The sequence below is a fragment of the Euleptes europaea genome, chromosome 2 (genome assembly GCF_029931775.1).
Source record: "Euleptes europaea isolate rEulEur1 chromosome 2, rEulEur1.hap1, whole genome shotgun sequence".
Taxonomy (NCBI): Eukaryota; Metazoa; Chordata; class Lepidosauria; order Squamata; family Sphaerodactylidae; genus Euleptes; species Euleptes europaea.
The window spans coordinates 138171443-138199061 of NC_079313.1; the positions used below are offsets into that span (position 1 = coordinate 138171443).

General features: G+C 49.6%; 1 protein-coding gene across 1 annotated transcript; it reads left to right on the forward strand.

Moving 5' to 3' along the window:
• Nucleotides 1-5158: 5158 nt before the first annotated feature.
• On the forward strand, nucleotides 5159-27619 carry CCM2L (CCM2 like scaffold protein). Its single transcript, XM_056844932.1, has 10 exons — nucleotides 5159-5188; nucleotides 9895-10062; nucleotides 10560-10643; nucleotides 15952-16135; nucleotides 19033-19532; nucleotides 20692-20827; nucleotides 22159-22222; nucleotides 24379-24526; nucleotides 25761-25899; nucleotides 27336-27619. Exons 1-10 carry the CDS (start codon nucleotides 5159-5161, stop codon nucleotides 27617-27619), a joined length of 1737 nt encoding a protein of 578 aa, XP_056700910.1.

The following is a 27619-nucleotide window of genomic DNA, read 5'->3' on the forward strand; positions in this document are numbered from 1 at the left end:
AGGCCAAGGTCACCCAGCTCCCTTCATGTGGAGGAGTGGGGAAACCAACCCGGTTCACCAGATTAGAGTCCACCGCTCCAAACAACCGCTCTTAACCACTGCACCACGCTGGCTTTCATAAAAGTGCCCGCTCGGGCCCAGGAGGAAAGAATCTCATCATCCCCAAAGAAGCAATTGGTTTGGATGGACATGTATTCCTCCCTTGTTTGGGGGTTTGGGCTGTGAGCCAGGGTGGGGGGGTCCCCACGCAGAGAGGATTATGAAGGACTGGAGTGTCCTGAATTGATAGGGGCTTCCATCTCTCCCTGGGGGGGAAGTGGTCCGTGCTTAGCAATGACCTTCTGTGGGGCTGCAGGAAAAGCTGGGCAAAGCAAGTGTCCAGACCAGGAGAACCTGAGCCAGGGATTTTTTTTGGGGGGGGGGGGCTCTGGCTGTGAATATGGGCCCACTTTCTATGCACTCTAGCTAGCCACGGACTTCTCAGCTCTTGGGCCGCGAGCTCTTGAAAACTTTGCAATAATCTCAGAGCTGATCTGAAATGGAAACCCCTTTTGCAGCCAGTTGTCTTTCCCTTAAGCTATGGAGGAAATGGGAGGAAGGGGTGGGGGGAGAAAAGATCTCAAAAGGGTCACCAACTCCAGGTTGGGAAATTCCTGGAGATTTGGGGGAGGAGCCTGGAGAATGCGGGGTTTGGGTAGCAGAGGGACCTCAGTGGGGTAAATTCCATAGAAGCCACCCTCCAAAGCAGCCGTTTTCTCTGGGGGAACTGATCTCTTTAGTCGAGATCAGTCGCAATTCCTGGATATCTCCAGGCCCCACCTGGAGGCTGGCAACCCTTGCCTTCTTTGCCCTGGTGGATGGTTCCCTTTGCTGGTTCCATGCTGTTCTTACACTTGCAAGGGTGCGTGTGTTGGGGTGCTCTGCAGACAGGGAAGCCGCCTGGCGCCGCCATCTCTGGGGAACTGGTCTCAGGACCCGAGAAAAGGAATCCCCTACCGTGACGCTTCTCTTGTCGCTGACACAGAAGCATTAATAGGGCTGAATTAAACCAAACGGGGGAATTAGGTCTTGAAGACCGATACTTTCCTGCCATCCTGACCGAAAGAGGCTGTCCTCCTCCAAGAGGGAGAGCAGATCACCCGATTCTGTCTGCGCGATGTGGCCAACCACAAAGACTTCCTCCTCCAGTTCTCCACTCCCCAGGTTCAACACCACTGTGAAACCCAACCAGAAATGGGCATTCAGGGCCAGATGACAGGCAGAATTTTAAACCTGAGCTCTTTGGGTTGGATTCACCTCTCACACGTGGGCCCTGAGGGTTTTTTTCCCATGGGGAGGGTGTGGTGTGTGGATTTGGTTTCCAGGGGGTCAGCTGGAGCTGACGCATGGTGGCCGGGGCTTATTCCTTCACACCCTCCTGACCAGGGTTGCCAACTCCAGCTTCGGAAATTCCTGGAGATTTGGGGGCGGAGCTTCAGTGGGGTAGGATGCCATAGCGTCAACCCGTCAAAGCAGCCGTTTCCTCCAGGGGAACTGCTCTCTTTCGCCTGGAGGTCAGTCATAATGCCAGGAGACTTCTGGAGGTTGGCAGCCCTACTCCTGCCAAATGAAGGAGTGTTGAGATCTTGGTGAAGTTCAAGGTCTGGGTTGCCTGAGTGACCCTTAAGTGGATTGACTCCGATGTAAGACCACTTAAACGAATAGATTGGAGTCTTTGTCATAGGATCCTTCTGTTAACTTCTTACAAATCTGGGGACTCTCTATTAAATGTGATGTTCTGGTACGAGAGCATGTTCTCTGGAGTTACAGTGTTCCAGGAAAGAGAAAAGTCCATCTGATGCTGCTTCTTAGACCTCGGAGCCTGGGGTTCGCTTGCCCCAGAGAATGCAGCCCCCCCCCCCAACGGCCAGGGGTGCTAACACATCGAAACCACGTTGTCTCCCCAACCCCCCTTCGCCCCGTGACTTCCCTTGTTCTTCACTCCGGGAATCCATAATCCGTTCCACCATGTACTGTACATACGTCAAACGCTCCTCCTTCTGCGGGCTCCCAGTTCAGCTGCCTGGGAGAGGAAGATGGAGGGGCCAAGGGTCTGAACTGAAACTCTTTTGTATACCACAGACTTTTTGTATATTTTTAATTCTGCTGCAACATGATATTAAAAATTCATTTCAATAAAACCCATCTGGAGAGGAGGTCCTTTTTCTCCCCTGCCGCTTTTCTTCACACACACCCTCTTTTCCCCTTCCTACTCCATGCCATCTACATGCTCAGACTTCCTAAAAAGAGCCCATGCTTCTTTACAAAACTTGTGATTCGCCAGCAGGACTCATCGCCACAAGAGGAGAGGAGGGTAACCAACGTTGATGGCTGTAAGAGCTTTCTATGGTGATCAGCCATGAGGGCAAACATGGAACCTCCATCCGCAGAAGCAGCATATCTTTAAACTCTGGTCACTGGGGGGGGGCAGTCCATGGGGGAAGCTTGTGTCCTGATTGGTGTCTAGGCAGAGTCACCAACGCTGAGCTGGAGAGGGGGCTCGATCCAATTTTGCGTGATCACCCGGAAGAATTCAGAGGTATTTCATCATATCGTATATATCATATCATATAATTTATTACTGTCATAGACCATCAAATAAAAGATGTTACATAACATTTAGTAAAATCACAAATATTCAGGATAAAGCACAAGTTCAGATATTTAAAACCATAAACATTACGAAAATAATCAATACAGAAAAAATCATAGGGTTAATACAAAATAGGAGCCCCAATGTGGCGCAGAGTGGCCAGCTGTAGTACTGCAGTCAAAAGCTCTGCTTACGACCTGAGTTCGATCCCAACGGAAGTTGGTTTCAGGTAGCCGGCTCAAGGTCGATTCAGCCTTCCATCCTTCCGAGGTCGGTAAAAAGAGTACCCAGCTTGCTGGGGATAAAGGGAAGATGACTGGGGAAGGCACTGGCAAACCACCCCATAAACAAAGTCTGCCTAGGAAACGTCGGGATGTGACGTCACCCCACGGGTCAGGAATGACCCGTTGCTTGCACAGGGGACCTTTACCTTTTTAAAAAAATACAAAATAACAATCTATAAAATTCCAACCAATATTCATCCCATAGCTATTGTATAGATTTGGTCCAGCTCTCTCTTATTTTTATTGTTAACCAGGCAAATCTAGCAACTCTGTTGGTTAAAACCTCACTTGTACTCAACAGTAATAATTCAAGGCATTGTTTCCTCAGAGCCTTAGGACATTCTACAAGTAAGGGCCTTAATAGTCCCAGAGGTATCTCTTTCCTTCTGCCCTAGAGCACCCCAGTTTCAGAAGGGCAACCATCTACAGAACAACAAAAGGGGGGGGGACTCAACCAGATTAGTAGAAGAAGCTTCAAAGGTTGAGCTAGCAACTACAAACTATAACAAAATAATTATATTTATTACAAGGTGGACTCTATAAAATTGTTAAAAACACAGGGTCTGTATTGCAGGCTACATAGGATCATTGGAAGGGACCCCCAGGGTCATCGGACTATTTCCTGCTCAATGCAGGAAATTTACAACTGCCTCCCCCCCCACACCCCAGTGACCCCTACTCCATGCCCAGAAGATGGCCAAGATGCCCTCCCTATCATGATCTGCCTAAGGTCATAGAATCAGCATTGCTGACAGATGGCCGTCTGCTTAAAAACCTCCAGGGAAGGAGAGCTTACCGCTGTCAGATTTATCTATAAAGGGAGGGGCTGTGGCTTAGTGGTAGAGCCTCTGCTTGGCATGCAGAAGTTCCCAGGTTCAATCCCCAGCATCTCCAGTTAAAGGGACTAGGCAAGTAGGTGATGGGAAAGATCTCAGCCTGAGACCCTGGAGAGCAACTGCCGGTCAGAGTAGACAATACTGACTTTGATGGACCGAGGGGGGTCTGATTCATTATAAGATTGCTTCATGTGTATGTTTTCAAAATTCTTATACACAGTTGATATACATTTAGTATAAATGACCAATACTGGACCATACGCATTCCTCAGCGGTCATAAATATGGAATCTAATTAAAAACACATCTGGAAATGCCTCTTATAAGATATTTTTATCTAATATCTTGTGTGGCTTGATGTAAACTCTTAGCCCTAACCATGGGTCATTTGTGACATTCATCATTCCATCAGTAATTTTGTACTCACAAACAAAAACAAAAAAGGCATTCATGCCTATAAGAGGATGTGTATAAGGGGAAGGCAGCAGATCAGCCCACTCTGTATCTTCCGAGAACTGAAACTGACCAACAACTCACTGTGAAACTGACCAAATAAGCAGCCTTGTGGTATTCCAGCATTATTCTCTAGCTAGTGGGCTCCATAATGGCTTTGAGGGGAGGGGGCTTGATGAGGGGGACAAACATGTAGGAGGGAGAAGTGAGAATGGGCCTGGGGAGAAAACCCGAAGTGGCAAGTATGCACAGGGCAGGCTTTCGATTTAAGATAGAGGCAGACTTTAAACTCAGGGTAAAATGGCATCCTGAAAACGCAGGGAAAATGCGAGGGGAGAGCGAGGTGACTTCTTAAGGTAGGAAAATATATACATAATTAAAACGAAGCCCTGAAGTAGTTGGGGGGTGATTGCAACAGGAACAACCTGTGCATAAAAGGCCCCATTTATTAGCAAGTGGGTAGAGAGATGGGAGCAACTGGTGTCAAAGCAAGGGAGGTCATGCATTCGACAGTTCTAACTAACAACAAAACCAAGGAGCTTGAACTCCACCTAGGGTTGCCAATTCTGGATTGAAAAATTCCTGGATTTCTCAAGGTGGAGCCTGGGGGGTGGAGTTTGACGGAGGAAGCTCAGCAGGGCATGAAGAGGACCTAGGGTTGCCAACCTCCAGCCCAGCCCATGGGGTCCCTTTGCATGGAGTTCTGCAGACCCCCCCTCCCCCCAAACAGACACCCCACTTATACCCACGTGGCCCCAGGCAGGCCTTTCTTCCTTGCTTGGCCCAGCTGCTTCATCTGCTTATCAGTCCCAGGATGGGCAGGAACTTGGCAGCTCGACATTACAGCCCGGCCGGGGGCTGGTGGAGTTTCCGACACAGGATGAGAAAACAAAGGATGGATGGCGTAGAGGAAAGACCGCCTTCCTGGAGACAGGAGCAGAGAGGGGACGGGACATGGAATACGAAGCAAAGAAAGCTAGAAAGGTATTGCGGCGTAACCTGGAGGGGGGGTTTGGGTGCCCTAACAGCTTGGGGGGGGGGCTTTTCTGTGGGTGCATGCTGTGTGCTTTGCATATATGACACTAGGCTCCCCACCCCCCTAGAAAAACCTTAGTAGGGAATGCTTAATGGGTGTATTGCTACAAGGCAGATCCTCGAATCCACGGCAGTGTGCAGGGGAAACAAATTGCTGAATGCCTGTTCTACGCCAATCCAGTGTTGCCTTCTCCCAGGCAAAGCCAAGTCAAAAGAAGAAACTGCCTGTAGGGTTTCCAGCTCCAGGTTGGGAAATTCCTGGAGGTTTGTGGGTGGAGCCTGGGGGGTGGGTTTTGGGGAAAGGAGGGACCCCAGCAGTGCCGTAGAGTCCACCTTCCAAAGCTGCTATTTTTGTCCAGGGGAGCTGATCTCTGTGGTCTGGAGATCAGTTGTAATTCTGAGAGATCTCCAGGCTTGAGATTGGCAACCCTAATGCTGGGCCTAGGAGAAAGGGGAGGGGCTAGCTCACTGGCTTTTCCAGCCCCTTCCCACCCACCCCCAGCTGGTCTCCATGCAGATGTGTGATCCCTTTTGGAATCTGGGATTTCACTCGGCTTCCATTCCCAGTCCCAAAAGTACCATTTTCCTGCTTCCAGAATCTAGCCCCTGAGTAAAAGGTATGTGAGCATGAACAGAGTTCTTTCCCTCCAAACTGAGCAGTGAGAGCCAGTGTGGTGTTGTGATTAAGAGCGGTCGAGACTAATCTGGGGAAGTGGGTTCAATTCCCCACTCCTCCGCATGAAGCCTGCTGGGTGACCTTGAGCTAGTCACATTTCTCTCCGAACACACTCAGCCCCACCTACCTCACAAGGTGTCTGTTGTGGAGAGAGGAAGGGGAAGGTGATTGTAAGCCAGTTTGAGACTCTTTAAAGGTAGAGAAAATTGGGGTACAAAAACCAACTCTTCTTCTTCCTTGTGGCCTTTGCCTGTCTGGGATTCCAAGGTAGACTTGAGCCCCGTGACTCTCACGTTAGAAATGGACCCAGGGCCATTCCTTCAAGAGGATGCGCATCCCTTCCTGGACCCCTGCTGCAGGGGCCCGGCTCAGACCTGGCTCAGCGTCGTGGTAGGAGGAAAGGGTTACCTTGTTGGCGTGACAAAGGACCTAGAACCAGCCTTGAATGGACCACTGTGCAATTCCTAGAGAGCTGCAGGCCCCTCCTGGGGGTTGGCAACCCCACACTGCCATGTCTTTTGAGAGCATGTTCGTGCTCACCTCTTGAGGGTTGGCTCTGGGAGGTCGACCCCCTCCCTCCAGCAGATGGGCTTGCGTGGCCTTTCCCCACCCGGTAACTGATCCAGCACCATCCAACACCTCTGGGGACCGACTTCCCTGCAAGCCGCCTCCAGCGAGGCCCATCTGTCAGCCCGGGCCGGTCGCCAAGCAGCCATGAGCCGGTCCCGAGGTCGGCATGTGTTCAATTACCTCGACTCGTTGTCACCCACAGGGCAGCCCAAGACATGTCAGAGCCCGAGGCGGGAAACCCACAAGGAGTAGCTCTCTGGCGCCAACAGAGAGCATAATCGGCCTGAAAGGTTTCCTGCTCAAGTCCCGACAAAAGGTGTATGAGCTTTGCAAGTTGGTGGGCCGAGACTCAGTGGGAGAGCATCTATTGGCTTGCAGAAGGTCCCAGGTTCAATCCCCGGCATCTCCTATTTAAAGGATCAGGCAGTAGAGGATGTGAAAAATCTCAACCTGAGATCCTGCCAGTCTGAGTAGACAGTACTGACCTTGATGGACTGATGGTCTCATTCAGAAGAAGTAGGGTTGCCAGCTCCGGGTTGGGAAACACCTGGAGATTTTTGGGGCGGAGCCTGAGGAGGGCGGAGTTTGGGGAGGGGAGGGACTTCAATGCCATAGAGTCTAATTGCCAAAGCGGCCATTTTCTCCAGGTGAACTGACCTCTATCGGCTGGAGATCAGCTGTAATAGCAGGAGATCACCAGCTAGTACCTAGAGTTTGGCAACTCTAGATGTGGGGAGGGGAAGGGAAAGAGATTGTAAGCTGCTTTGAGTCTCCTTTTGGTAGAGAAAAGAAGGGTATAAAAACCAATTCTTCTTCTGCTGCTGGGCTCTCTCCCCAGGCTCCCCCCTCAAATTTCTAGGAAGCTTCCAAGACAGAGCTGGCAACCCTAGTTCTGCCCTAAGCTGTGGGAGAAAAAGAAGAGGAAGGGCAATAAAAACATCACCTGCTGTTTGGAGTAAGAGAATGCGCTCGTGGAAGGGACTGTCATTTACTGGCAGAAGGAAAAGCATCCAGGGAACCCGGCTTAAGGAGAGAACAAGACAGCAATGAATCCCATCACAGCAATGAGGGCTTTCTCTGCTCCTTGCAGTAATTGGCAAAAAGTGGATTCTTTTAGCAGAGCACCCTTTGCCCTCCCCTCCCAGGCAGCTACACAGGTGTGGCGGCTGTTCACCAACCGTTCCTTGTCAAGCTTGGTTGCCTCCTAAGAGTCCAGGATGATTGGCTGGATCTCTCCCTCCTGCTTTGGGGAATGTTTTCCCCACAAGGGAGCAGAGGGGGCAGAGAAATTGCCAACAGCCACTTGCAAGTGCTGGAAGTCTTTCACATGAACGCAGGAAGCTGCTTTCTACTCAATTAGACCCTCGCTCCATCAAGGTCAGTATTGCCTACTCAGACTGGCAGCGGCTCTCCAGGGTCTCAGGCCATTTATGCATGGGAGGTTTCGCCTTGGATTTGCCGCTCTCTGTGTGTAAAGTGCCGTCAAGTCGCAGCCAACTTATGGCGACCCCTTTTTGGGGTTTTCATGGCAAGAGACTAATAGAGGTGGTTTGCCAGTGCCTTCCTCTGCACAGCAACCCTGGACTTCCTTGGTGGTCTCCCATCCAAATACTAACCAGGGCTGACCCTGCTTAGCTTCCGAGATCTGACGAGATCAGGCTAGCCTGGGCCTAGGTGCACGTTTTCCCCATCCAAATTCTGGGGGATTATTTTTGAGTTTTAAGAATTCGGATGGGGAAACTGTGCATCTAGAGAGCAGCAAATCCAAGGCGAAACCTCCCATGCATAAATGGCCTCAGACTAAGGTCTTTCACATCGCCTACTCCCTGGTCCTTTTTAACTGGAGATGCCGGGGATTGAACCTGGGACCTTCCGCATGCCAAGCAGATGCTCTACCACTGAGCCACAGCCCCTCCCCATGAAGCTGCCTGGTTTTGACTTGTCTTTATTAAAGTTAACTTGAATAACATTGAATAATAATATTCAGGTTTGGTTTATTTCTTTTTACAAAGTTAGCCTGGGTCAGAGTGATCCATTTCCTGTGCCCTTCTCTTTACAAGCAGGAGCACAAATAAATACTGCAAAGTGACGATTCCATGAATATATGCTGAATTTAGGCCACAGGGTGGGGTTTTCCCCCCCAATTTTCTTGACACAAGAAATTTGGCATTTTGGACACAGCATCTGTGCAACCATCTGCATGCAGAATAGTACACAGAGCCATTTTGGAGGGTCTGGGCATCTGTCTGTTTCAACTAACTATCACCCAGTTTCTAGGGTTGCCAATATCTAGGGGTGGCCTGGAGATCTCCTGAAATTACAATTGATCTGCAGACAACAGAGATCAGCTCTCCTGGAGAAAATGGCTGCTTTGGAGGGGGGGTGAACAGTATTATACCCCACTGAGATCCCTCTTCTCCGCAAACTCTGCCCTCCCCAGGATCTCCTTCCAGATCTCCAGCAATTTTCCTCCAGGCCAGATTGGCCAGGGATCCTGGAGGGTTCCCCACCCCCACCCCCCATCTTCTGGGCATGGAGCAGGGGGCACTGGAGGTGTTGGGGGGGAGATAGCTGTGAATTTCCTGCATTGCGCAGGGGGTTGGACTAGATCACCCTGGTGGTCCCATCCAACTCTATGATTCTAATTTCCCTAACTAAGGAAGCCACGACCCTCAATTTGCAAGAACTGACCTTAGGGTTGCCAGGTCCCTCTTTGCCACCGGCGGGAGGTTTTTGGGGCAGAGCCTGAGGAGGGTGGGGTTTGGAGAGGGGAGAGACTTCAATACCATAGAGTCCAACTGCCAAAGCGGCCATTTTCTCCAGATGATCTGATCTCTATCGGCTGGAGCTCAGATGTAATAGCAGGAGATCACCAGCTACTACCAGGAGGTTGTCAACCCTACCAGAGCAAGGCTGTTAAAGATAGGATTTTTGGAGGACATTGATTCATAGGGTCACCATGAGTTGGGAGCGACTTGACGACACTTTAAAAAGGTAAAGGTCCCCTGTGCAAGCACCGGGTCATTACTGACCCATGGGATGACGTCACATCCCGAAGTTTTCTAGGCAGACTTTGTTTATGGGGTGGTTTGCCAGTGCCTCCCCCAGTCATCTTCCCTTTACCCCCAGCAAGCCGGGCACTCATTTTACTGACCTCGGAAGGATGGAAGGCTGAGTCAACCTTGAAACCAACTTCCGTTGGGATCGAACTCAGGTCGTGAGCAGAGCTTGGACTGCAGTACTGCAGCTTACCACTCTGCACCACGGGGCTCGTGCAACACACACACAAATTTCCTATATTAGACTTGGCAACACTATAGCCATTTCCTACAATGCTTTTCTGTTGTCGGACGAACGGAGACTCTGTCACTTGACCCTTCTCCCTCTCCTGTTTCTTCCCAATTTTCAGGGCTTCGTGTCTCCCATCAAGCGGCTGGTTTTCCCGAAGGCGGCTCGGAAGCAGGCTCTCAAGAACGCCGTCTACCGGCGCCCTCTGCACTCCGTCCCCCTGTATCCTCCGGACTATCTCATTGATCCCCACATCCTCTTACATGACTATGTGGAAAAGGAAGTGAAGGTGAGGCGGGTGAAAGGATGCCGAGTCGAGTGGATGTTTCTGGGGCCCAGAAGGGAAATCTTCAAGAATTTCCCAACCCGGAGTTGGCAACCGTAAAGCTCAGATCCAGCAGCACAGCGGGGATTCTGAGGCTTTGCCTTGTAAAATGCTATTCCCAGAACATTTTGGGGACTAAAAATGGTGACCGTGAGAAATACATTGGTTTGAAACAGGTGAATTCAAAGCATTTTTGTTTGAATCATAGAATTCCCCTAAATGTGTATCAAGGCAACTTTAATTTAAGTTTGCCGCAATATACACAAGGTGTTTTTTGTCCCTGCTCACATTTGGATGATTGAAAAGGTTACAACTAGAGAATCTGTTCTATGGTTTCTGTCAGAATAAGGTTCTTTAAAAAAAAAAAAAGCAAAATACCACTTTAGAGATTCCCACCCAAGTCTCTTCCATCCTAATTTTTTTCTCATCTGTGACTCATTCTGCTTTCTCTTTCTCTCTAGTTTTTAGGCCACCTGACTTGGGTGACGACTTCCTTGAACCCCTCCAGCCGTGATGAGCTGTTGCAGCTACTGGATACTGCCAGGGTAATGATACAATGCACTTCAATGTAGTTTGGTGTCATTCAGTTAACTGTTATGCACTCAGAACAAGTTTTGCCGGAAAGAGGGCTGGGCATAGCGTTAAAGTTTATAACTGGGTGCAAAGTTAAATTTAAAGGATGTGCATATGTATTGTACATACATAAGTGCTGTCAAGTCACAGCTGCCTCAGGGCAACCCCAGCAAGGGGCTTTGAAGGCAAGTGAGAAGCAGAGGCGGTTTGCCATCGTCTTCCTCTGCAGGGTCTTCCTCAGTGATCCCCTGTCCATGTATTGACCCTGCTTGGCTTCCGAGGTCTGATGAGGTTGGGCTATACCACGTCACCTTCCCGCCTGTGTATATGCGATAGAGAGAAACAAATTCCTTCAACCGGCATAAACGTTCATTACCTGGCTCTCACATACAAGTGCAACAATCGATCCAGCAAGACAAGGCCGAGTAGGGAGCGGGCAGGGGGTGGGATCTCTTAAGCATTAGAGAAGAGATGAATGGCTTTTTAAAAAGATTTTGTTTTTCACAGATAGGTATAAAAACAGAATATAGGGAAAAAAGAGAATACAAAAGAAAAGAGAAATTAAAAGGCCATGTAATGACAGACTGTTGCAGCGGCATCGATTGCATCAGAAGAAAAAGCAAGAATATAACAGATAATATTATAAACAATAGCTTATTGGTTCTTGTAGGTTATCCGGGCTGTGTAACCATGGTCTTGGAATTTTCTTTCCTGACGTTTCGCCAGCAACTGTGGCAGGCATCTTCAGAGGATTAACACTGAAGGACAGTGTCTCTCAGTGTCAAGGGTGTAGGAAGAGTAATATATAGTCAGAAAGGGGTTGGATTTGAGCTGAGTACTGTCCTGCAAAAGTAATGTGCTAATCATTGTTCTGTAAGTATCAAGATAATGTGCTAATGAGGGTATGGTATGTTAATATGGAACCATTGTATCCTGAAGTGATCTGTTAATGTGTGTAATCCAAGGCTAATCTGCATGGCTATTGTTGACTGTTGCCTTTGTTAGTCTGGAGGTTTTTTAGGACAGGAAGCCAAGCCTTATTCATTCTTAAACTCTCCTCTTTTCTGTTAAAGTTGTGCTGATGTTTATGAATTTCAATGGCTTCTCTGTGCAATCTGACAAAATAGTTGGTAGAATTGTCCAGTCTTTCAGTGTCTTGGAATAAGACCCTGTGTCCTGTTTGTGTCAGTCCATGTTCAGCCACTGCTGATTTCTCAGGTTGGCCAAGTCTGCAGTATCTTTCATGTTCTTTTATCCTTGTTTGTATGCTGCGTTTTGTGGTCCCGATGTAAACTTGTCCACAGCTGCAAGGTATACGATATACTCCTGCAGAGGTGAGGGGGTCGCTTTTGTCTTTTGCTGATCGTAGCATCTGTTGTATTTTCTTGGTGGGTTTAAACACTGTTTGTAGGTTATGTTTTTTCAAAAGTTTCTCCATCCTATCAGTGACTCCTTTAATAAATGGCAGGAATACCTTTCCTATGGGAGACTGTTTTTCCTGAGTTTTCTGATTTTTGTTTGGTTTAATGGCCCTTCTGATTTCATTCTTGGAGTAGCCGTTTGCTAGCAGTGCGTGATTTAGATGATTAGTTTCTTCCTTGAGAAACTGTGGTTCACAGATCCGTCTTGCACGGTCCATTACTGTTTTGATTATTCCTCTTTTCTGTCGGGGGTGGTGGTTGGAGTTTTTGTGTAAGTAGCGATCTGTGTGAGTTGGTTTCCGGTAGACCTTGTGACCTAACTGAAAGTTTGTTTTACGGATGACAAGGGTATCAAGGAATGGGAGTTTACCCTCAATTTCCTTTTCCATGGTAAACTGTTTGGATGGATATTATTAAGATGGTTTAGAAAGTCCATTAATTTTTCTTCACCATGGCTCCAAATAGTAAATGTATCATCTACGAACCTGAACCAGACTGTAGGTTTGTAAGGTGCTGATTCTAATGCTGTCTTTTCAAAATATTCCATGTAAAAGTTTGCTATTACTGGACTGAGTGGACTTCCCATAGCTACTCCATCAATCTGTTCATAAAATTCTTGATCCCATAGGAAATAACTTGTTGTCAAACAATGGTGAAATAAGGCTGTTATATCTTCTGGAAAAATCTGGTTAATCAATGAGATTGTGTCTTTTACTGGAACCTTGGTAAAGAGGGATACAACATCAAAACTGATTAATATATCCTGTGGATTGAGTCTCAACGGACTGATTTTGTTGATGAAGTGAGTTGAATCTTTGATGTAAGAAGTGGCTTTTCCAATGTGGTCCTGTAGGAGGGTGGTCAAATATCTAGCTAATTCATATGTTGGGGAACCAATGGCACTCACGATGGGTCGGAGTGGAACGGAATCCTTATGAATTTTAGGTAGTCCATATAATCGTGGTGGTTGTGCTTCTGTCTTGCATAGTTTTCTGTGTGTGTCGGGATGAAGAGTGGAATTCTTGATCAGAATGCTAGTTTTCCTGGTACTTTTGCAGGACAGTACTCAGCTCAAACCCAACCCCTTTCTGACTATATATTACTCTTCCTACACACTTGACACTGAGAGACACTGTCCTTCAGTGTTAATCCTCTGAAGATGCCTGCCACAGTTGCTGGCGAAACGTCAGGAAAGAAAATTCCAAGACCACGGTTACACAGCCCGGATAACCTACAAGAACCAATGAACTCTGACCGTGAAAGCCTTCGACAATGGCTTATTGGTCCAGAGAGTCACAGCTGATCCTGGGCTTTATGTGAGAGGAAGTAAAGATGAGACGGATCCTCCTGATCGCCTGACTCCGGCCAGCAAGGGTTGCAACCTGAAATTTCTGCCTTTAATTCCTTTCTCTGATGTGCATCCTAGAGGCAGAGTAGGCGAAGAACTGGGGCCTGCCTATCAGAACCTCAGAGAAATAATACAGAGCCACACATAGGCCATTTATGCTTGGTAATTAGCAGAGCCCCGCATATTTTTTTGCGTTTTTCACGCTGAACCGTCATTCAGGAAGTGACTGCGAAGCCGGCGCATACCTGCTTCGCATTTCGTAAGAGCCCCTTTAACGTGACCGTTTGTGTTTGCTCCGCCTCGAAGAATCCCCTCTAGGAAGCATGCAAAATCACAGCTGCATGTTAGCTATGCCAACTGCGGTTGCTAATGGAAGGAACGAAGGAGCAGGCAAGTGTAGGGTGGAATTTCTCCTTTTGCGGCAGAACCGTGAGTAGGCATTTTAAAGGTCGCATTTTTAAAAAAAGCACTTTGAGCAAGCATCAGAATTGACCCTGCATAAATGGCCATAGTGTTGGGGACCTCCTCTTGCATCCCTCAAAATGCTGTCAGTAGATAACATGCCCTTATTTAAGGATATGGCAGATTGACATCAGAAATGTATACTGTAGTTTGGTGTGTAGTATTTAAGGAAACCCACACCTTTTTGAAGGGGGGATCAGATTGCAGAATACCAAGAATCCTTGGGAGGGAAGGAGGCACGGTGTAGCCCAATCTCGTCAGATCTCAGAAGCTAAACAGGGTCAGTACTTGGATGGGAGACCACTGGGAAAAACTCTGCAGAGGAAGGCAACGGCAAACCACCTCTGCTTCTCACTTGTCTTGAAGCCCCTTTGGTGGAGTCGCCATAAGTGGGCTGCGACTTTACACACACTTTACACGCACCCACATTTAAGGAGGTTAGATTCATTAATGACCTGACCAGGATGGCCCAGGCTAGCCCAGTCTTGTCAGATCCTGGCAGCTAAGCAGGGTCCGCCCCGGTTAGTACTTGGATAGGAGACCACCAAGGAAGGCCAGGGTCACTATGCAGAGGCAAGCAATGGCAAAACCATCTCTGCACATCTCTTGTCTCCTGGACCTGGGAGGGTGACCTGCCCAGAGCTGAGGGGAGTGGCTGTGGCTCAGTGGTAGAGCCTCTGCTTGGCATGCAGAAGGTCCCAAGGTCAATTCCTGGCATCTTCAGTTAAGAGGTTGGGGCAGTAGGGGGTGTGACAGACCTTTGCATAAGACCCTGGACAGCTGCCACCAGTCTTAGTAGACAATGGCCTTTTATGCATGGATTGTTCCCATCGCAGTCACCCCATCTACTTCAGGGCTTCATTTTAATTATGCATGTATTTTCTGACCTTCAGAAGTTGCTTCGCTCTCCCCTTGTGTTTCCCCCTGGGTTTTCAGGATGCAGTGTTACCCCAAGTTTAAAGTCTGCCTTGATCCCAAATCGAAAGCCAGTCCTGTGCATATTTGACACTTTGGGGTTTTGACCCCATACCCATTCTCGCTTCTCCCTCCTGCATATCTGTCCCCCTAATCCAACCCCTCTCCTCAAAGCCAAAAATGCTGGAATATCATGAGGCTGCTTGATCAGTTTCACAGTGAATGTGGGTCAGTTTCAGATCGAACAGTTGAGATAACACTACAATAACCACAAAGGACCTATGCGGCTGCTTATTTGATCAGTTTCGCTGCATGTGTGGGTCAATTTCAGATCAAACAGTTGAGAGAATGCTGAAATAATCACAAAGAACCTATACAGCTGCTTAGTTGGTCAGTTTCACAGCCAGTGTGGGGGTCAGTTTTAGTTTTTAACAGGATGAAACAGAGCTGGGCTGATTTGCTGCCTTCTCCTTATACATGTCCTCTTATAGGCCACTGTGAATTCTCTTATAGGCATGAAAGCCTTTTTTTTTTTTTTTGCGAGTGCAAGATCACCGATGGAACGATGAAATGGTCACAAATGATCGTGCAAGTGGTTTTTATGTTGATTTGGGTGTGTGTGTGTCTGGGCCCTTCTCTGCTTTGGCTGTAAAATGGCCACTTGGTTCAGATCAAATGAAAGAATCCCATTGTGGGGCTGGCAGGGGCTGGCGATGTATTTAAAAAAAATACACCACAGCCAATTACAAAGCAGCATTTTCAGGGGGGGAGGGACTCACGTGCGGTTCAGAAGCTCCGCATTTTCACTGGGGATGCATAATTGATGACAAAGTATTCCTGGAATTTCTTTGGGGCAAAAAGCCCTTGCGTGTAGTGCTTTGAGAATTCATCCGCAAATACTGTGCAGTTAGAGAGCAGCAGATCCAGCAGAAACAAACCGTGCATAAAAGGCCAATACTGACCTTGATGGACCAGTGGTCTGATTCAGAATAAGGCAGTTTTATGTGTGTTTGTGTGTATGGTGTAAGAGGAGGGGATGTGATGGCGGTGTGGATGGTTATTCCATGCCAGGTCTCATTCCAGGGTCAGGAAATCTAACTCCAGCCTTGCTTCTTTCCTTTGCCTCTCCTGCAGCAGTTGAAGGAGCTTCCGCTGAAGACAACCCCTGAGCAGGACAGTATCCTGAGCCTCTCGGCACGCTGCCTGCTGCTCACCTGGCGTGATAATGAGGAGCTCATCTTGAGAATCCCCACCCACGAAATTGCCGCTGCCTCCTACCTGCGGGACGATGGGCTGCACCTCTTGGTTCTGAAGACAGGTGTGGATTGACACAGCCGGGGCACCAGGGTTGCCAACTCCAGCTTGGGAAATTCCTGGAGATTTGAGGAAGAGGGCCTGGAAAAGGCAGAGTTGAGCGAGAAGAGGGATGTGATGCTGTAGAGCCCCACCCTCCAAAGCTGCCGTTTCATAGAATCATAGAATGATAGAGTTGGAAGGGACCACCAGGGTCATCTAGTCCAACCCCTTGCACACTGCAGGAAATTCACAACTACCTCCCCCACACACACCCCAGTGACCCCCCCTACTCCATGCCCAGAAGATGGCCAAGATGCCCTCCCTCTCATGATCTGCCTAAGGTCATAGAATCAGCATTGCTGACAGATGGCCATCTAGCCTCTGCTTAAAAACCTCCAGGGAAGGAGAGCTCACCACCTCCTGAGGAAGCCTGTTCCAGTGAGGAACCGCTCTGACTGTAAGAAGAGATCCTGGAGAATTGATCTCTTCTGTCTAGAGATCAGCATGGTGTAATGGTTAAGAGCAGTGGTTTGGAGTGATGGACTTTGATCTGGAGAACCAGGTTTGATTCCCCACTCCTCCACATGAGCGGAGGAGGCTAATCTGGTGAACTGGGCTGGTTTCCCCACTCCTCCACATGAAACCAGCTGGGTGACCTTGGGCTAGTCACAGCTCTCTTAGAGCTCTCTCAGCCTCACCTACCTCACAAGGCATCTGTTGTGGGGAGGGGAAGGTGAATGTAATTTGGTTTGATTCTTCCTTAAGTGGTAGAGAAAGTCGGCATATATAAACCAACTCTTCTTTATCATCATCAGTTGTCATTCCAGAAGAACTCCAGTGCCCACCTAGGGGATGGCAACCCTATTGTGAACCCCCTTCCCCCGGGGGAAAATACCCATTTCAGTTTGACTGTGCCTTTCCCCTTTTTTGCCTGTTCCTTCTTCTGCTTTCCCATCAAACTGTTCTGGACGACTCTGGTCAGGCCTGATTCAGACATCGATGTGCGCTTAAGAAGCTGTAGGCGTCTAGTTATCTTTCCTTTTTAGATCATTTAATTCTTGGCAAGAGGAACCCCTCCACAGTGTTTTGGGTTTGTTACGGGCACAGTATACAAGTAATACTGTTAAAGGATCTTTGCTTCCATTTTAATATTTTATTACAACATAACAACATTTTGCATTTTTAACACTGACATTTTCACTGTTTTGCATTTAACATTCACATTTAACTGAACAGAAAATTATACCATCCATTACTGCTACATAGATAATTAAAGGAGAGCAAGGAGGAGGTTTGAGTCTAGTAGCACCTTAAAGGCCAACAAGATTTCCAGGGTACAAAAGCTTTTGAGAGTCAAAGCTCTCTTTGTCAGCTATAACTAGATCCCTATGGCTCAGGGATCTCCATTCCTACTTGTATTTGTTGAAGAGATCTTGGACACTTGAAAGCTTATACCCTGGAAAATTGTGTTGGTCTCGAAGGTGCTGGTGAACTCGAATCTTGTTCTTCTACTGCAGACAGACGTGGCTACTCACCTGAAACTAAAGGAGAGCAATTACACAAGGCCATAAAACTATCTTACCCAAAGATAAGCAGGGCACAAGCAAGGAGCCCCTTCTTAGAAGTTCCCATTCAATTCAGCTTGCAATATTTATAGGGTTTTAAAATCATCTCCTAACAATAGTTTGCTGTCCCACTTGATCAGGGCACCCGTTCTTGTCTAACTAATTATCTTGTACCTTCAAACACCCAACAAAATGGATAGAGAAATTAATGGGGTCTCCAACTTGTCCGCACCTCAGGGAAAGATGTATTTGAAAAGGAGAAAAGAAATAAGTCGTCATATAAGTGTTTGCAGATAAAACGGGGATTAAACGATTGCAAAATGGTTCCAGTTCCAAGCAGAGGGGAAACAGTGCGGACATGAATAAATAAAACGTTTCATTTAAACATTTCCAAATGTTGGTGCTAGGTGTCTCATACCTGGAGGGCCTCCCCCATCCCCATCCGTCCTGCAGAAAGACGTTTAGCTTTTAGGGCAAGCGTATTTATCATTTGGAAAGGAAAAGACCAGTTCTTTTGCTCAGCTATTTTTGAACCCCACCGGTGTATAGGTAGAGGGCCCACAAGTCCATGGTAGAGCGCACGCTTGGCATGCAGAAAGTCCGCATTCCACTGTTGATATTTCCGGTTAAAAGGTCCATAGGTGGCAGAACCAGGTCAGACCCCTGCTTAGGACTCTGCAGAGTCAGAACTAGGGTTGCCAACTCTGGATAGGGAAATTCCTGGAGATTTGGGGAGGGACTGAAGGGGGGCGCAATGCCATAGAGTCCATCCTCTAAAGCAGCCATTTTCTCCGGGGAACTGGTCTTTGTCATCCAGAGATGAGCTGTAATTCCGGGAGATTTCCATGCCACACCTGGAGGTTGGCAGCTCTGAGCAGAGCAGATATTACGGCACAAGAGTGGGGAAACCAACCTGGTTCACCAGATTAGTGCCCGTTGCTCATGTGGAGGAGTGGGAAATCAAACCTTGTTCTCAGGTTAGAGTCCACTGCTCCTAACCACCACTCTTACCACTACACCACGCTGGTATAAGCTTTTGATTATTTGGGCAACTCCTTCCCAATCGCTAGGGTTGCCAGCCTTCAGGTACTAGCTGGAGATCTCCTGCTGTTGCAACTGATCTCCGGCTGATAGAGATCAGTTCCCCTGGAGAAAATGGCTGCGTTGGCAATTGGACTCTATGGCATTGAAGTCCCTCCCCTCCTCAAACCCTGCCCTCCTCAGGCTCTCCCCCCAAATCCTCCCACCGGTGGCGAAGAGGGGCCTGGCAACCCTACCAATCGCAGACTTTCAAACTTATGATCCTCTGCCAAGTAGAGATTCCTGACCACTGGTCATTTCCCCAAATTTCCAGGCTTGGGCGTTGACCCCGTCCCCGCAGGGGGCAGCCTGGACTCCTATCCTGGAAGTATGCAGGAGAAGAAATTCTCCGGAGGACCCTCCGACAAGAGACCAACGGAGCCCCGGCAGTTGGGGGCCACCGCGGAGCGGCGTCACACCATCTGCAGCCTGGACTGGAAGATGGCGCGGAGTGGGCAGGAGGGGGGCCCCGGCGGTGGAGGCAGCCTGGAGCGGAAGCAGGGGGGTGGGAGCTGGGAGAAGAGGCAGGGGGGCACAGGCAGGCCCTTCGGCAGCTGGGAGCGCCGGCAGACCTACAGCGGGAGCTGGGAGCGCCGTCCTGCTGGCAAAGCCGGGGGCAGCTGGGAGCGCCGGCAGGCCTGCAGCGGGAGCTGGGAGCGAGGCAAGACCTGCGGCAGCTGGGAGCGGAGGAACACGGGGGGCAACCCCCTGGACCCCAAGGAGCCCAGCCCGGAAGCCTACTGCAACCTCGTCATCCTGGCTGTGACCAACAGGGTAACAACAGTGGCCTCAAAGTTAGGGTTGCCAACCTCCAGGTGGTGGCTGGAGGTCTCCCGCTGTTACAACTGATCTCCGGCCGATGGAGATCAGTTCCCCTGGGGGAAATGGCCGCTTTGGCGATTGGACTCTATGGCATTGAAGTCCCTACCCTGCCTTCTTCAGGCTCTGCTCCAAAAACCTCTCGCCAGTGGTGAAGAGGGACCTGACAACCCTAAGGAGCCCATATGTGTCCCCCAAGGCTGTAATTCGTGGGGAGATCTCCCACTATTACAACTGATCTGCAGCTGATAGAAATCGGTTCCCCTGGAGAAAATGGCAATTGGACTCTATGGCATTGAAGTCCCTCCCCTCTGCAAACCCTGCCCTACTCAGGTTCTGCCCCCAAAATCTCCAGGTCTTTCCCAACCCGGAGCTGGCAACCCTAGTAATTCGCTAGGGTGGCCAATTCAGGTGAAGAAATTCCTGGAGAGTAGGAGGTGGACCCTGGGAGGGGGGGCTTCGGAAGGGGAGGGACCTCAGCAGGGGGTAATGCCATCGACCCCCCCCCCTCCAAAGCAACCATTTTCTCCAGGGGAGCTGCAGTCTGGAGATCAGTTGTGATTCCGGGAGATCTCCGGGCCTCATTTGGTGGGTGGCATCCCTATAATTTGCCCATGGTTGCAGGAAAGCCATTCCTAGAGGGATCTGACCACTCTTTTTCCCCCTGGGATGCAGGACACAGCTGAGGAATCCTGCGCCCTCATCTGCCAGGTTTTCCAGATCATTTATGGGGACCAGCTGTAGTCTGGAGATCAGTTGTGATTCCGGGAGATCTCCAGGCCTCATTTGGTGGGTGGCATCCCTATAATTTGCCCGTGGTGGTAGCAAAGCCATTCCTAGAGGGATCTGGGTCCTGACCTGGATGGCCCAGGCTAGCATGATCTCGTCAGATCTCAGAAGCTAAGCAGGGTCGGCCCTGGTTAGTATTTGGATGGGAGACCACCAAGAAAGACCAGGGTTGCTGTGCAGAGGAAGGCACTGGCAAACCACCTCTATTAGTCTCTTGCCATGAAACCCCCCCAAAAAGGGGTCGCCATAAGTCGGCTGCGACTTGACGGCACTTTACACACGCACACAGAGGGATCTGACCGCTCTTTTTCTCCCTGGGATGCAGGACACAGCTGAGGAATCCTGCGCCCTCATCTGCCAGGTTTTCCAGATCATTTATGGGGACCAGACCATCGAGTGTGTGGACCGGGCTGGCTACCACTACACGTCCACTCCAAAGCGCCCTTGGTTGTCCAGCCGCAGTGAGTACTGATGGAACTTTGAAACGGGCTTATATCGACCGAAATCAGGGGTCCCCAACCTTTTTGAGCCTGTGGGCACCTTTGGAATTCTGAGAAGGGGTGGTGGGCACAACCGAGGGTTGCCAGGTCCCTCTTTGACACCAGGGAGAGGTTTTTGGGGTAGAGCCTGAGGAGGGCAGGGTTTGGAAAGGGGAAGGCCTTCAATGCTGTAGAGTCCAATTGCCAAAGCGGCCGTTTTCTCCAGGGGAACTGATCTCTATCGGCTGGAGATCAGTTGTAATAGCAGGAGATCTCCAGCTAGTACCTGGAGGTTAAGCAACAAAAAATAGGGCACCTCCGTGCCTATACCAATTGGTTTGGAAATTAGCACTGGATTATAGTACACAAATGCACATAAACAGGTAGTATAAATCCCATTTCTTTGGATTTATACCTATATTGGATATCCTGTGGAATTGATTATCTTGAAATCCAGAAGAGGACTGTTACCTTCAGATACATATCAAGGACTGTTTCATACTTACCTGTGAATTTGTATATAATTAGTTGCTAAGTTTTCATGCTCTGCACTTGTCTTGTTTTTCAGCACTTATTACACACTCGTTATTTACTACCTGTTTAGTGCATTTGTGTACTATAATCCCGTGCTAAGTACCTGGAGGTTGGCAACCCTACTCTGGTGCCTGTTGTTCCCCCCCCCCCAATACCCCCATAACTAAGAGCCTGGGCTGTGATACAGGTTGCCAACTCCTGCTTGGGAAATACCTGGAGATGAACTGATACCAGGTGAACTGATCTCTATCAGCTGGAGATCAGTTGTAATAGCAGGAGCTCTCCAGCCACCACCTGGAGGTTGGTAACCCTATTTATTGCTGTTGTTTGAATGACAGAGAACAATGCTTTCAGGAGGACGGTTGTGGTTGGGTAGAACAGAAGCCGTGTTAGAGAGCCAGCATGGTGTAGTGGTTAAAAGCGGTGGTTTGGAGCGGCGGACTCTGATCTGGAGAACTGGGTTTGATCCCCCACTCCTCCACATGGGCGGTGGAGGCTAATCTGGAGAACTGGGTTGGTTTCCCCACTCCTACACATGAAGCCAGCTGGGTGGCCTTGGGCTAGTCACAGCTCTCTTTGAGCTCTCTCAGCCCCACCTTCCTCACAAGGTGTCTGTTGTGGGGAGGGGAAGGGAAGGTGATTGTAAGCCGGTTTGAATCTCCCTTAAGTGGTAGAGAAAGTCGGCATATAAAAACCAACTCTTCCTCTTCTTCTTCCTCTTTCTTCTTCTCCTCCTCCTTTTTTTTCTAATCCTGCGCTCCTGCGTTGTTTGTTCCCAGGCGAGAGCTGCCGGACAGACGGGACGTACGCGTACGACGCCGACTTCAGCTGCTGCAGCTCCTTGTAAGTCCTGCTAGGAACCAACGGCGCGTCTGCACTAGGCAGCGACTGGACCGATTTCAACCGCCACGGGCTTCTTGCCAAAGGCAGCCTGGCAGTTGTCGGTCTGGAAAGAGCGGGGGGAGGTCTCTGGCAGAATTCCCGGTGGCACCATTACAGAGCAGCAGCTCCCTGCGCTCCCTGGGATCGACAAAAGCCGGTGTTGATCTTGTAGTTTAGACACCTCCCAAAGTTAAGCTCCCTCCCACTAACCCTAAACCCCAATGCTAACCCTTCCTCTTTCCCGGCCATGGCACACTCAGCACACACTAGGTGAAGTAACAAGGGATATTTAGACAGCCGTCCATGGACTATTGAAGGATATATTCCTTACACCTTAAGGGTTGTTTTTTTGTCTACGGATCGACTCAAAGCTTGAAAAAAATCCGTGAAATGGGAACACCACCGGGAACCCATTGCGCTTAGAGACTTTTTTCTGGACTGTTGACTTACTTACCAGTTTGGATGTATTGTACAAAGAGAGTTTAATACGGTCCAAGACCAGCATAAAAACATACCAGATATACATACATAATATAATACATATAAAAGTGCATCAGGTGTGAGCCCCTATAACATCTTACCCCTATAACATCTCAGATGTATTGTACCTATTGACTTACCTTGTGAGCACTTTGTGCCTTATTTTGTATTGGGACTTTGCCTGTGTTGCTCTTTGTGGGGTCCTCCCCTGAATTGCCCTTCGGGGTGTTCACTCTTTAACACACTTTTGTAAGCAACTTTGTGCTTTAGTTTCACTTTTGAACGCTGTGCTTGTATTGCTTTGAGTTCCAACTCTCCGTTCATACAGGCTGCCTTACTTTGATTACTAACCTCCAGGTGGTGGCTGGAGATTTGGGGAGGGGCTGTGGCTCAGTGGAAGAGCCTCTGCTTGGCATGCAGACGGTCCCAGGTTCAATCCCCGGCTTCTCCAGTTCAAGGAACCAGGCAAGTAGGTGATGTGAAAGACAACTGCCTGAGACCCTGGAGAGCCGCTGCCGGTCTGAGTAGACAATACTGACTTTGATGGACCAAGGGGTCTGATTCAGGATTAGGCAGCTTCATGTGTTCATGTGGATCTTTTGCATGTGTCCATCTCCCGCTATTATAACTGATCTCCAGCCAATCGAGATCAGTTCCCCTGGAGAAAATGGCCACTTTGGCAACTGGACTCTATGGCATTGAAGTCCCTCCCCTCCCCAAACCCCGCCCTCCTCAGGGTCCGCCCCCAAAATCTCCAGGTATTTCCTAACTCGAACATAGCAATCCTAATTTCAGTGCAAGTAGTAGCAAGTCCTGGGTTGCTATGTAGAGGCAAGTAATGACAAACCACCTCTGTTGGCCTCTTGCCTTGAAAACCCCACGGGGTTGTCATAAGTCAAGTGCAACTTGACGGTGCCTTCCACTACCACCCAGTAAGTCGCTTGCACTAGGTTTAAAAAAAACCCCTTTTGTTCTATTAAAAAGCCCCCCTTTTCAATCAGAAACCCTTTAAAAAGAAAACAAAGTAAAATAATCTCTACTTTGGGTTGCCCGCTCCAGGTTGGGAAATACCTGGAGATTTTGGGGACGGAGCCTGAGGACGGCGGGGTTTGGAGATGGGAGGGACTTCAATGCCATAGAGCCCAATTGCCAAAGCGGCCATTTTCTCCAGGGGAACTGATCTCTGACGGCTGGAGATCAGTTGTAATAGTGGGAGATCTCCAGCCACCACCTGGAGGTTGGCAACCCTAACTCTACTGCAGCATGTAAAAGCCATTCCGTAGCCTGTTATTGCCTTCCTTGACTGGCAGCAGCTCTCCAGGGAGTCCAAAGGTCTGTCCTAGCATCTGAGGGTTGCCAACTTAATTACTGGAGATTTGGCGGTGGAGCCTGGGGTGGGGAGGGGAGGGGCCTCAGTGGGTTACAATGCCATAGAGTCCACCCGCCAAAGCTGCCATTTGCCCCAAAGGACCTGATTGCTGTAGCTTGGAGATCAGTGGTAATTCCAGATCTCCAGGCCTCACCTGGAGGTTGGCAACCATAGATACCCAAAATAATTTTTTCGGTGTCGTCTTGGCCAAAGCGGGTACCAGGCTGCAGCCGGGCACTGCGGCTCACTCTCTTCCTTCTTCACGCAGTGACGGCTCCCGTGAAACCTTTGAGGCCTACTGCAGCGGCGGTTCTTCCCCCTCGCTTCGCCAGTCGCACCACAGCCTTGCGACAGCTTGCAGTGGGAGCGACCAAAGCAGCACAGGCCTGGAACAGTTGCAGGAGTACATGATCACGGTGAGTCAGGTGGGGGCGGGGTGCCCGGCATGCATCAAAGCATTTATGACCTCCCTCTGGAGGGCCAACAACAGGGCATAGAAGAGCCCTGCTGGATCAGAGCAGTGGTCCATCTAGTCCAGCATCCTCACACAGTGGCCAACCAGTTCCTCTGGAGGGCCAAAAATAGGGCATAGAGGCCGAATAGGCTTGCCAGGTCCCTCTTCGCCACCTGCGGGAGATTTTGGGTGCGGAGGCTGAGGAGGGCAGGGTTTGGGGAGGGGAGGGACTTCAATGCCATAGAGTTCAGTTGCCAAGTGTCCATTTTTCTCCAGGTGAACTGATCTCTATCGGCTGGAGATCAGTTGAATTAGCAGGAGATCTCCTGCTATTAACTGGCAACCCTAAGGCCGAAGCCTTCATAAGAACATCAAAAGAGCCCTGTTGGATCAGACCAGTGAGGGGCCATCTAGTCCAGCATCCTGTCTCAGTGGCCAACCAGTTCCTCTGGAGGGCCAACAACAGGGAGTAGAGGCTGAGGCCTTCATAAGAACATCAGAAGAACCCTGCTGGATCAGACCAGGGGTCCATCTAGGTCAGCTTCCTGTCTCACACACTGGCCAACCAGTTACTCTGGAGGGCCAACAACAGGGCATAGAAGCCAAGGCCTATATAAGAACATAATAAGAGCCCTGCTGGATCAGACCAGGGGTCCATCCAGTCTAGCATTCTTTTCTCACACGGTGGCCAACTGGTTCCTCTGGAGGGCCAACAACAGGGCATAGAAGCCAAGGCCTTCATAAGGACATCAGAGGAGCCCTGATGGATCAGACCAGGGGTCCATCTAGGCCAGCTTCCTGTCTCACACAGTGGCCAATCAGTTCCTCTGGAGGGCCAGCAACGGGGCATAGAGGCCAAGGCCTTCATAAGAACTTAAGAGCCCTGATGGATCAGACCAGTGTTCCATCTTAGTCTAGCATACGGCCTCACGCAGTGGCCAAACTGTTCCTCTGGAGGAACGTTCCTGCTGAGCTCCTTCCCATCCCAAACTCTGAACCTTCCCAGGAACCATCCCCAAATCTCCAGGGATTTCCCAACCCAGGGATGGCAACCCTACTTGGGCATCCTAGAACACACCCAAGTCAGTTTTTAAAGAAAGGAAAGGGCAAGGAAGTCGAAGAGGAGGAGAACTCAGTCCCCTGCTTCTGGCTCTGGACACCCCCGTCCTATGACCTTCCTTTCTCTCTGCCCTCAGCTGAGAAACAAGCTGACCCCACAGGAAATCCAACAGTTTGCCTTATTGCTCCGGGAATACCGGATGGGCCTGGCCTTGGAGGCCTACTGCGCCGGCCTTCTCCAGCTCTACGGAGACAAACGGAAGTTTCTTCTCTTGGGTAAATGTACAAAATCTCCTCGGGGGAGGGGGTCGCAGCTCCGGGTTGGAGCCAGAGGTGTAGCGTCCGTCAGGGCACCACATAGGGTTGCCAGGTCCCTCTTCGCCACCGGCGGGAGGTTTTTGAGGTGGAGCCTGAGGAGGGCGGGGTTTGGGGAGGGGAGGGACTTCAACGCCATAGAGTCCAATAGCCAAAGTGGACATTTTCTCCAGGTGAACTGATCTCTATAGGCTGGAGATCAGTTCTAACAGCAGGAGATGTCCAGCTACTACCAGGAGGTTGTAAACCCTAGCACCACAGCTAGGTCAGCCCTGCTCACCTATCAACTTCATGCCCCCTTTTTGGTTGCAGGGAACAGGGCTAACCCCCATCCAGCAGGTAGATCAGGCAGAAATCTTGGGATGTCCAACTAGAAACCAAGGAAGGACATTTGTGTTACTCAGGTGTTTCAATTTTCATTTCCCACGCTCTGTGTCCAAACCCAAGCTTGCCGGCTAGGAGCAACTGAAGGGCAGGAATTTTGGAGGGTGGAGACCATAGAAATATGGGGAATTGCTAGAGTGTCACACAGGGTCATGGGCACAGCCACAAAATGCCAGCTGCAGCTCAACTTCTGTCACACAGTGGGAGATCCTTTGTGTTGTGGTGGCAGCTGCTGCCAAAGCCACTTCTTTAAAAAAAATAATCTGCACAGTCAATGAAATCTCCAATGGCCAACCAGAAGACTTGCTGGGCAAATGTACCACCTGGCCCTGCCTACTTTCTAAAAACACTTGATGGGCACCAGGAAAGATGCCAGCAGTTGCCACGGTGCCCCAAGACACCATGTTGGGGAACCCTTCTCTGCATAATGGTTGAAACACATGTTTGGCTTGATTCAAACCCCAAACCAAGAAGAAGAAGAAGAGTTGGTTTTTATATGCCGACTTCCTCTACCACTTAAAGGAGAATCGAACCAGCTTACAATCACCTTCCCTTCCCCTCCCCACAACGGACACCCTGTGAGGTAGGTGGGGCTGAGAGAGCTGTGGCTAGCCCAAGGTCATCCAGCTTCATGGGTAGGAGTGGGGAAACCAACCCGGTTCACCAGATTAGCCTCTGCTGCTCATGTGGAGGAGTGGGGAATCAAACCCGGTTCTCCAGATGAGAGTCTGCCGCTCTTAACCATGACACCACGCTGGCTCTTGCTACACCACGCTGGCTTAGTCCCCAGTTCCTTGCAGTTAATGAAGTTCATACAGAGTCACACTATCTCACCAGTCGTAAGGTCTTGAGTCTTGCATTTCCCCCGAAATAAAACCAAAGATGGAACTGCAGGAAAGCAGAATTCTATACATTCTGTGTGTGTTTTTTCCTGCACTTGCACAGAATGCCGGAATATGCCCTAACCATTCCTCTCCTCACCTCTTTCTTCCGCCATCCTCTTTCCTCGTCAGGCATGCGGCCGTTCATCCCCGATCAGGACATCGGCTACTTCGAGACCTTCCTGGAGAACATCGGCATCCGAGAGGGAGGGATCCTGACCGACAGCTTTGGGCGCATCAAGCGCAGCATGAGCAATACCTCCGCCTCGGCCGTACGCAGCTACGACAGCTGGTCCCTGCGCTCCGATTCGGAGGCCTTCAACCGCATGATTACGGACATCACCCACGACATCGAGGCCCTGGCGCGTGACGAGGAAGAGGAGGACGCTACTGATGACGACGATAACTATCTGTGA

Bases quoted from the DNA above. Each gene is read 5' to 3' on its own strand.
- CCM2L (XM_056844932.1), top strand. From the start codon at position 5,159: ATGGAATACGAAGCAAAGAAAGCTAGAAAG. The intron at 16,136-19,032 runs GTGTGGATTGAC...CCAAATTTCCAG, and splicing joins CCTCTTGGTTCTGAAGACAG to GCTTGGGCGTTGACCCCGTC. The intron at 24,527-25,760 runs GTGAGTCAGGTG...CTCTGCCCTCAG, and splicing joins TGCAGGAGTACATGATCACG to CTGAGAAACAAGCTGACCCC.